Consider the following 11,711-nt stretch of genomic DNA (forward strand, 5'->3'; position numbering starts at 1 on the left):
CGTCATTGTTGTTTGGCGGGTCCGGGCTGGATTCGAACCCACCACCTTAGGTGTATGTGGCTGGTGCCTTAGCCACTTGAGCCACAGGTGCCGAGTCTCAACATGAAATTTTTAAAGCCCAATTCTCTTTGGTCACTTGATATGATTGCTTGATTTAATTAGCTATTGGGCTTCCATTTTATTTGTTTCACCATTGGAGATTATCAACTAGTGCTTAGTGTTTATCACATAGCCACTGCTTATTCTGGGGTTAGCTGTCTAATTGCAACGATTTCTTGCTTATATAAAAAATGTGCATATGTATATGTATATTTTACATATAAGCACATACTTAGTATTCCCATTTGCAGGAATATTCCCTTGCTTACAAAATCAATTTAAAAAGTAAATACATTAGTCTTACTAGAAACAAACTCCTATATGTTAGAAACATGAAAATGTTATTAGTCTGTGAATTTAATAATCTTGTTCTGTTAGCATTAACCAATAAAATTAAACAGACATAGAAACTAAATGCTTTGAACGCTGGAAAAAAGGAAATAAAATGTTAATATTTGTACCAAATATTATTATACACCTAAAAAATCAGTCATAAATGCTTTTTATCCATAGCAATATGATCAGCAAGTTTATGAATTACCAAATTGTTATTTAAAATTAGTAATTTTAACATATTCAAAGACAATCTGTTAAAAACATTCTGTGATAAAAAGGTCCTACTTAATAATACTAACAAAATAGAATCTGACATATATAGGAAGTTTGAGTTGCATCTGACAATTATAAGATGTCCCTCTAAAACCTCTTGTCTAATAAATTTACTATCTTATTAAGTATAAATGTCACCTTTTGTTTAGTAATAAAGGAGACTTTTTCACAAAGAGGCCACTTTTTATTGATAATTCACTCTCTACGTACATAATAGTACTACAAAAATGATAAGTGAAACAACAATTATATTAATGACACAAACTAGGGAGCATTTACGTAAAACTACCACTCTAGGTTTTGGTACATTTTGTGCCAGGTACTTTAGTAAATAAAAACAAACATAAAAGAATTCAGCTACTCAAATTCATGAGAATCAGATTTCAAGAAAAATATACATGTCATTTCACAGAATACTTAACATGTCCAAACTTTAAATAAATTGTAATTAATCTAAATGAATTTTATAATTCAAATTGATCAACAGAACTTTTTTGTTAAATTTTGAGCCAAAAACATGTGTTTTCTTCTCCACAGTGATATCAGGAACTATATTTAATTTTACAACACTGCATTTCAGAATGTAGCCTGGTGTGATAGTTTTGTCAGATTCAAGATATTAAACAGAAATAAATATCTCAAATTGAAAAGCTGAGTTTCCATATTTAAAGAATTTTTATGAAACAAACTTATTGAAAAGATAAATTTATATGCCAAAAAGGACATTTAAACAAGTGGATCCAAGCCAAAATCCAGCTAGTTTGGGGGTTGATGTTACTAAATATTAATTGATTGCAAATGTACATGCAAATGCAAAGAATAAGAAGAAAGTTGGATGATTTGAACTAGCTTCTTCAAGACATATATAAAGTTACCATAATCCAAGCAGTATGGAATTGTGAAAAGAGTGGACAAATAGGTCAATGAATCAAAGTAGAGTCCAGAAATAGTCCCACACCTGTGTCAACTGAATTTGGTAAAAGCATGAGGATAATTCAGTGAGAAAAGAACTTTTCAACTGAAACATCTATAAACATGTATTTTAACAATGAACCATGACTTATACCTCATACTAGATTCAAAATTAATTAGAGGTGGATCAAAAACTTAAACAGAAAAGGTAAAATTATGAAGCATACAGAAAAAACCACAGGAGAATATCTCTAATTTGAAATAGAGAACTATTTCTTAGGTCATCATAAGCCCTAATTATAAAAAATTACAAATTAGGCTCTGTACCTGTAGCTCAAGTGGCTAGGGCACCAGCCACGTACACCAGGGGTGGCAGGTTCAAATCCAGCCTGGGCCAGCCAAACAACAATGACAACTATAACCAAAAAAAAAAGAAAAAAGAAAGCCAGGTGTGTGGTGGACGCCTGTAGTCCCACCTACTTGGGGGGCTGAGGCAAGAGAATTGCTTAAGCCCAAGAGTTTGAGGTTGCTGTGAGCTGTGATGCCATAGCGCTCTACACAGGGCAACAGCTTGAGACTGTCTCAAAAAAAAATTACAAATTAGACTTCATAAAATTACAAATTTCTGTTCCTCAGAAGACAACATTAAGAAAACAAATTAATAGACCATCTACAACTTGGAAAAATATGTGCAGTTTGTATCCAGAATCTATACAAATTTGCATCTAGAATATATAAAGAATGTATGTGAATCAATAATTAAAAGGCAAACAATTGAATGAATAGTAGTCACAAGGTTTAATAAGATAGAAATGGTAAATTAAAAAAAACCTACATGAAAATGTGCTTAACATCTTGAGGGAAATATAAATTAAAATCACACAAAGCCACTTCACAATCACTATAAGAATGTATAAAAAGTGTTAATTCATGTAATGTAGTACTATTAATAAGTCATTCTATTGACATATTCAACAATATGAAATGTTATCAAATGTTATCAATATATCAAAATGTTCTGTTGTTTGAAAGTAGGCAAACACAAAAGAATGTTTACTGTATGATTCTAATTTTACGAACATCTAGAATATTCAAAAGACTAATCTAAGATGAAAATATGCAGAACAATGATTACCTTTGGGGATTTGACAGGAAGGGACAGGAACAAATTTTTAGGACCATGTAAATGTTCTACATCTTAAGCTATATTCTGGTTAAACAGGTATACATGTTCATTTAAGGAAAACTACAGATTGATATCTATAAACATAGATGCAAAAATTCAAAACACTTCTGGCAAAATGAATCCAACAATATATAACAAAAGTAATGCATCAAGTAGGGTTTACCCAGTAATGAAATGTTAGTTTAGAATTTGAAAAATCAATTCACCATATTAACAAAGTAAAAAAAGGAAAGCCATGCGATCATCTCAATAGATGCAGAAAGAGTATTGATGATGTTCAACATCCAACAAACTAGGCATAGTCATGAATTCCCTCAGCTTGATAAAAAGTATCTATAAAAAAAATGAAGATAAGAGAACATGAAGTTCATGAAAACATGAACTTTCTATGTCAAAACTCATGAAGGTTTATACTTTAAATATGTGCTATTATCATATATCAATTATACATCAATAACAACGGAAAGAAATAAAGACTTAGGCTACTGCTGATTCTACCATCTTTCAACATATGTTATAGTATCTTAAAAATATTTAAAAATTGGGTGGCACCTGTAGCTCAAAGGAGTAGGGCACCAGCCCCATATGCTTGAGGTGGCAGGTTCAAACCCAGCCCCGGCCAAAAACTGCAAAAAAAAAAAAAGAAGGAAGTTCTAAAAGAAATTTAAAATTAAAAATTGAAATAATTTAAATTTTTGAAATAAAAAATGTGTTCTTTTAAATTTTTGATGCAGAATTATATAATATCTCCTTAGATCAATCTTGTTAATTTTGTTTATAGTGTTAAAAGATAAAGATTAAGTAAGGCACATTACCATATTAAAGAGTTTATTTGAGTATTCAGTAATTCATGAACTGGGGAGTGCCAGATTTCAAGCAGTTCAGGGCACCACAAAGGGGTGTCCAACTTCTGTAAGGTGCATAGAAACGAGGTGTAATATAGCCTCATTTGGGAAATATTATTTTTAACAATTTAATTCTCTATATGCATGCTTATTTGTATTTTGTCTTTTTATAAATAATATAAAGTCATAGGCTTGGTGCCTGTGGCTCAAGCAGCTAAGGTGCCAGCCACATACACCTGAGCTGGCGGGTTCGAATCCAGCCTGGGCCCACCAAACAACAATGACGACTGCAACCAAAAAATAGCCAGGCATTGTGGCAGGTGCCTGTAGTCCCAGCTACTTGGGAGGCAGAGGCGGAAGACTCACTTGAGCCCAGGAGTTGGAGGCTGCTGTGAGCTGTGATGCTATGGCACTCTACCTAGGGCGACAGCTTGAGGCTCTGTCTCAAAATAAATAAATAAATAAATAAAAAGATAAAGTCATGTGTTGACATCTTATACTATGATAGTGGACTTTTTCTCCATTTATTTCTGCTTATTTATGCTTTATATATTTTAAGGCTGTGTTAGTAGGCACATTTCTGTTTTAAATTCATAGTAAATTGAGCCTCTGAACTTTTATCATTAGTTAGTAGATCTCTGTATACCTAATAATGCCTTTTTTGGTCTTAAATTCTCTTTTTTTAGATATTGATATAGCAAGACCAATCTGGAATTTTTTCTAATTTTTTACTTTTTATCTTTTTCATGTCCCCCTATTTTGTGTGTCTTATAAACACTATGTAGTTGACTTTTTTCCCCAGTCAGTCAATCTTTATTTTTAAATATGGAGTTAGGAGAGGCAGTGTTTAGTTCATTTAAAGGTATTGTAATTACTGAGATATCTAAATTAATCATAACTTATTATTTCAGTTTGTTCTACTTTTTCATTTTATTTTTTAATCCTTTCCTGCTTTGAAGAAAATGATGTTGGTATCTCCTCTTCCTCTAACAAAAATTTTTTTTTTTTATAATCAGGTGTTCAAACTTTTATTTTCTTACAAAATACTATAGAAATGAACTCAAACTAAACAGATATATATATACATGTACATATGTACAAAATTTAGTTCTGAAAAAGAATCTAGAAAAGTGGATGGTAAAAAACAAAACAAAATAAAACAAAAAATCTCAAGAAGATTTAAAACCAGTACTATGAAATCGATTTTCTTAAAGGAAAGTAATAGTTTTATAATAGTTTTTTAAATCGCTGGTTGTAGTTAGTTTTCTAGGCTTATTTATACATTTGATTGTGGTCAGATATATACGATCCTGAGAGAGGACAAACTACATTGCCTTTCAGACCTCTTATCCAAGGAGAAGATGACGACTAAAGTTGATGTGTAATTTAACATGCTCTGTCCTCACATTGAAAGATTTGTGAAGGGAAAAAGATCTTAGACTTTTTGACATAATAAAATGAGACTGGAGATATTCTAAAATTAAAGAAACTCCTCTAACAAAATTTAACACACTTTCACATCCCATGAATTCCCCATCCCTAACCTCAAAAGTTTGACATTATATAGTTTAAAAAAAAAAAAAACACTTTAGTGTTATTGTGGAAATATTTTATGTATCACTTTGCTTTTAACTATGTGTTAAATCGTAATAAAATCTACCAAAGTATTTGATCTGTTTTGCCCTGGGGTATTTCTTACAGTAGCTACTTTATTCTCCTACTCAAGTATTTAAACTTTTTTACTGTAAGTACTTGTGTCACTAACTTCTGAGGCTTTACACACCTGAGATGTTTTATAACATCCTTATATTTAAATTACCATTTTACTGGGTAAAAAGTCTAGGTTTGAAGCTTTTTCCTTCAATTTTTTTGGAAGTAATACTCTATTGCCCTTTTGTATTCAGTGTTGCTTTGAAAGAATTTGATAGTGCATCTAAGTGACTTAGACAATCAAAATGCAAATTCTATATGGATGAACATAACTGTATAGGCTTCAAACAATCCCACAGGTGAAGTTTCAAGGGAATGAGCAATTCAGAGTCCAAAATCACAGCAACATAAAAGGAAATAAAGGTACTACAAGGAAGAAAAAGGGAGAAACAAAAGGGATCCGAATCAGATTCATAAAGACTTTAGATCGTCCAAGTTTTATATGTGGAATATCAAATAAATGATTAATATGCTTTGTTTCAACACTTAAAAGAAAGTCCTGAAAATTTGAGTAAGAAACAAATTTGGAAATTTAAGTAGGAGCAACAACAACAAAAAACAGAGGCTAGTCCTGAGCAAGATGCTGAATTATGATGCATGCTGACTCTCTCCCTCAAGTTAAACTCCAGAAAAACTAGAAAGGGTAACTAGAGAAAACTGTAAGAAATCCAGAGGTATTTTCTGTAGATGTGTGGGATGATGGTTTAACCCTGCGTATAGAACTTCCCAGCACAATTGATATTTGGAGCTATCTGCAGGGGAGGAAAACATGAAGCAATAAGAATTGTTGCTATGAGTTATTACAGAAATGAAATTGAAGCACTCAGAAGACAGAAAGTTGCTAAATTAAAAAATAAACTGACCACATCCAGTTTTGCTGCAGGAAATCTTTTTATTCTTTTAAATGTCCTTTACTACTTTTATATGTTGGACACAAAAGGTTATTATAATTTCTTTTCCCCTTGAGAAGGGTCTTGCTCTGTCACTCAGGCTGGAGTTCAGTGGCTTGATCATGGGTCCTTGTAACCTTGAACTCTTGGGTTCAAGTGATCCTTTTATCTTACCCTCTCAAGTATCTGGGATGGTAGGTGTATGCTACCACATACACCTAGTTTTCTAATTTAGAAATTTTTTTTTTTGTAGAGATGGGGTCTTGCTATGTTGTCCCAGGCTGGTCTCGAACATCTGGGCCCAAATGATCCCCTTGCTTTAGCCTCCCAAAGTGCTGGGATTACAGGCCTGAGCCATTATATCTAATGATTAATATGCTTTTAAAGAAGATAAATACAAATAAATACTTCTAATAAAAAGAGAAAAAATGTTGGCTTGGTTCCTATAGCTTAAGTGGCTGGGGTGCCAGCCACATACACTGGAGCTGGAGGGTTTGATACAGCTTAGGCCTGCAAAACAACAACTACAACCAAAAAATAGCTGGGCGTTTTGGTGAGCGCCTGGCTCACAGTAGTCCCAGTTACTTGGGAGGGTGAGGCAAGTGAACCACTTAAGCCCAAGGTTGCTGTGAACTGTGATGCCATGGCATTCTACCCAGGGCAGCAGCTTGAGACACTCTCTCAAAAAAAAAGAAAAAAGAAAAGAAAAGAAATAATGCAATATAATTATGTCAGGGCTTTTTTTTGGGGGGGGGACATTGTATCAAAACTATGTTTATCAATGTTTATTGGAAAATTTTAATGAAAAAGTAGCTATTTATAGGGCTCACCAGGATAGACTCTTGTTCTTAATATGAATCACAGTGGAAAGACAATATTGAATAATTTTTTTTTTTTTTTTTTTTTGAGACAGAGCCTCAAGCTGTCCCCCTGGGTAGAGTGCCGTGGCATCACAGCTCACAACAGTCTCCAACTCCTGGGCTCAAGTGAGTCTCCTGACTCAGCCTCTCGAGTAACTGGGACCACAGGCACCTGCCACAATGTCTGGCTATTTTTTGGTTGCAGCCGTCATTGTTATTTGGCGGGCTCAGGGTGGATTCAAACCCGCCACCTTAGGTGTATGTGGCTGGTGCCTTAGCCACTTGAGCCACAGGCACCAAGCCAAATAATTTCTTTTTTTTTCTTATCACTAGGAAAACATAGGATTATAAATCCTAATTCTTCCATATAGTTTATAAATTAATCATGTAGGTTCAGCACCTGTAGCTCAGCAGCTAGGGAGCCAGCCACATATACCTTGAGCTGGTGAGTTTCAATCCAGCCCGGACCTGCCAAACAACAATGACAACCACAACCAAAAAAAATAGCCTGGTGTTGTGGCAGGCACCTGTAGTCCCAGCTACGTGGGAGGCTGAGGCAAGAGAGTCGCTTAAGCCTAAGAGTTTGAGGTTGCTGTGAGCTGTGATGCCACAGTGCTCTACCAGGGCCACATAAGTGACTGTCTCAAAAAAAATAATTAATTAGGGAGGGGAAAATGGGTGGAGGGAGAGGGATTGAGGGATCACGTCTGAGGTTTATCTTACAAGAGTACAAGTGAATCTTTCTAAGAGTAGAATGTGAACGTTTTAAAATAATAACTAAGAAAATGACATGAAGGCTATGTTAACCAGTTTGATGAAAGTGTTTCGGATTGTGCATGAAAACCCCACACTGTATACCAGAAGTGCATTAATGTACATAGTTACTATTCAATAAAAAATAAATAAATAATAATTAATTAATCAATCAATCATGTATAACTTTGCACAAGCACCATCATGCTATTGGGTGTACATGAAGTACACTTGTAAACACACAGCTTTCATATTCACTTTTATTATTGCCACTTTTAACTGCCCCTTGAATAAAATTAATATCTAAAAAGTGAGGGCTCAGTGCCTATTGCTCAAGTGGCTAAGGCGCCAGCCATATACACCAGAGCTGGTAGGTTCAAATCCAGCACACGCCTCCCAAACAACGACAACTACAACCAAAAAATGGCTGGGCACTGTGGCAGGCGCCTGTAGTCCCAGCTACTTGGGAGCTGAGGCAAGAGAATTTGTTTAAGCCCAGGAGTTGGAGGTTGCTGTGAGCTGTGACGCCACAGTATTTTACCCAGGGCAAATAGCTTGAGGCTCTGTCTCAAAATAAATAAATAAATGTGAGAACATTTATATTTATCCTGATAAAATTAGACACATGTTAAATTCTTAGCTCTACTATTTGTGGTTTTTTGGATGATGTTTTCTAACTTATTTAATGAAAGGATTCAAAATTGATCATTTGTTTTCAAATATAAAATCATGTCAGAATCTCACAAGGAGCTTTTCCAGTACAAATATTTCTAGACTCACTGAACTTCACAATTTCTGGGAAAGGAACTTGAAAAAAATATTTATTTATGTCTCCAGGTAATTTTACTGGAGCTGATCAGTGAAGCAGTATTGAACTCAAAAATTTAAATGATATTATTGACCATGTTTAGGCTAATGCTCTACTGTTTCCATATAATGAAATTTATAGATGTCAGAAGATAAAAGCAGTGTAAATATTAACTTTTGGCACTCCACTGGCTGAATTCCAAAAAAAAATAACAATTAGACAAACTACCAATGAGAAAGAAGATCATCATGTGATTTTTGCTAGGGCAGAGCTTCTGACAATTAATCTGCTGTATTGAAACAGTTACTTAGGGTTTTGTTGAATTTTAATTAGATGTGGTTAAGTTGGAAAGAAGAAAAGATGATTTGATGTGTCAGATACAAAATGTTATAAAAATTAAATTTTAACCTCTGGGTTACCTAATCATCAACATCATCTTTGGAGCTTTATAATACGTAGTCTCAAGCTCTACCTTTGGGGGTTTTTATTGGGTAGGTAGGTATATTCAGATGTATTTGAAGATTTCACCTCAAGAATTATTTAATTCTTGGCTTGGTGCCAATAGCTCAGTGAGTAGGGCGTTGGCTACACACACTGAGGCTGGTGGGTTCGAGTCCAGCTAAACAACAATGACAACTGAAACCCAAAATAACTGGGCACAATGTGGCAGGTGCCTGTAGTCCCAGCTCCTCAGGCGGCTGAGGCAAGAGAATCACTTAAGCCCAAAAGTTTGAGGTCACTGTGAGCTGTGACGCCACGGCACTCTACCAAGGATGACAGAGTGATACTCTGTCTCAAAAAGAAAAAGAATTCTTTAATTCTATTAAGGGAGTAAAAGCACAACCTTAGGAAAAGTCAGTGTCACCTTGCTTTCTCCGTACAAGCCTCTTCAGTGCACCCTTTACATCCTTGTTTCTCAGTGTGTAGATGACAGGGTTTAACATAGGAGTCACCAAGTTGTAGAAGAGCGTCAGGAATTTCCCTTGGTCTTGAGAAGAATTCTTTCCTGGTTGCATATACATATAGATAATATTCCCATAAAACAAGGAGACTACAGTAAGATGGGACCCACACGTGTTGAAAGCCTTTCTTCTTCCTGCAGCTGACTTGATTCTCAGCACTGCTAAGGCAATGCGGCTGTAAGAGATGAGGATAAGAGACAAGGGCACCAAGACGATTATAACTGACAAGACAAAAACAGTGCTCTCTACAGCTACTGTGTCCACACAGGCAATTTTTATCAGAGCTGGCATCTCACATAGGAAATGTTTCACCTTACATCTCCCACATCGTGGTAACTTCATAGTCACTGGAGACATAACTAAGGAGTTGAGGAGCCCAACCCCCCAGGCCACAGATACCAACTGCCAGCAGAGCTGAGGGTGCATAATGACAGAATAGTGAAGGGGCTTGCAGATTGCAGTGAACCGGTCGTAAGCCATGACTGCTAAGAGAACACATTCTGTGCCACCCAGTCCTAGGAACATGAAGAGCTGGATGGCACAGCCCATGTGGCTGATGGTTTTATCCAGGCCACCTAGGTTGAAAAGTAGCTGGGGGATGGAACTGGTGGTGAAGCAGAGATCTAGGAAGGACAAGTTAGTGAGGAAGAAGTACATGGGTGTGTGGAGACAAGGGTCCAGGCGGGAGATCAAGATAATGACGATGTTGCCCACTAAGGTCACCAGGTAAAAGATGAGGACAAACACAAAGAGGATATGCTCCAGCTTGGGTTTGTCTGAGAAACCCAATAGGATGAACTGTTCCTGGCAGCTCTGGTTGGTCATGACAGCAGATAATCAAGAAGGAAGGATGCCTGCAAGGAAGTGATAGGAACATAATGTGCTCTTTATGAAGCAGGCTAAAAACCAGACAGAATTATGCAGAATAGTTACATACAATTTCAATACTCTATCGAGACATAAGTGTTATGTTTTGGGAAGCATATCTCTTCTTATTGGTCTTTTTTTCTTTTTGAATACCAAAGTATAGGTTATTATAGAATATTTGGAAAATACATACATATATGAGGTTTGACAATTAAATTTGCAAACTCATCCAAAAACAGCACTATCTACCTCATTGCTGATTATCACGATGGTCACCTTCGAAGTACTCCCGTTGGAAAGCTATGTACCAATGCCAGTGCCTAGTTTACCTTTCAAAGCATATTATTCTCAGACGAGTTCATGAACTTAATTGTCCAACCTCATATACTGATGTAAATGTAAATATATATAATAGGGAAAAGATTGCTTACATTCCAGAAACAATCACTATTGCACTATTGATTTCAGTCTTTTCTCATAAGTACATATAACTTAACACAACTTAAATCATAGTGTTTAAAATTTTATATTCTAGATTTTCTTTCATTAAATAATATAGCATGAGAATTTGCTTTGGTCTTAAAATTCTACAAAAAATAATCATTATTGTCTGTGTGATTTATTTAAACTTTTCTCTGTAGCTTGTTATTAAGGATACTTTCCATATTTTAAAGGTCACAATAGTGAGATTATAGAAGTACCCATTTTACTATGCTCTAACCAGCGTGCTTTCCCCGAATCATTGGCAATTGTTTTGTCCAAAGTGACACCTAATATTGTTCAAATTTGAAATTATTAGCAGTGAGGTTGATTAATTACTGATGCTTCTTTTTCTTTCTTTCTTTCTCTTTTTTTTTTTTTTTTTTGGCAGTTTTTGGCCGGGGCTGGTTTCGAACCCGCCACCCCTGGTATATGGGGCTGGTGCCCTACTCCTAGAGCCACAGGCGCTGCCCTTAATTATTGATGCTTCTAACCTTTTTGCATGTGGGAAAACATTATTTTTATCACTGAGCTAACATCATAGAAAAGTCTATCAATAGAACCCAAACATGACTTTTAACGGAACAATGAAAACAGGAATAATGGCTTAATTTCTTTTTACTCCCTGAGATAAAAGTTACAACCTTTCCACTTTTATTAAACAATTTAATACATAAAAACATATACTTTATTTTGTAAATGATGAAATCTCCCATTCCCCTTTATTTTT

General features: G+C 35.2%; 1 protein-coding gene across 1 annotated transcript; it reads right to left on the reverse strand.

Moving 5' to 3' along the window:
* Positions 1-9,517: 9,517 nt before the first annotated feature.
* On the reverse strand, positions 9,518-10,459 carry LOC100954883 (olfactory receptor 2W3-like). The gene has a single exon (XM_003801885.1). The coding sequence runs from the start codon at positions 10,457-10,459 to the stop codon at positions 9,518-9,520; it is 942 nt and encodes a 313-aa protein (XP_003801933.1).
* Positions 10,460-11,711: the final 1,252 nt, after the last annotated feature.

Source organism: Otolemur garnettii, unplaced genomic scaffold (assembly GCF_000181295.1).
Source record: "Otolemur garnettii isolate 467f Iridium unplaced genomic scaffold, OtoGar3 scaffold00223, whole genome shotgun sequence".
In the NCBI taxonomy this organism is placed as follows: Eukaryota; Metazoa; Chordata; class Mammalia; order Primates; family Galagidae; genus Otolemur; species Otolemur garnettii.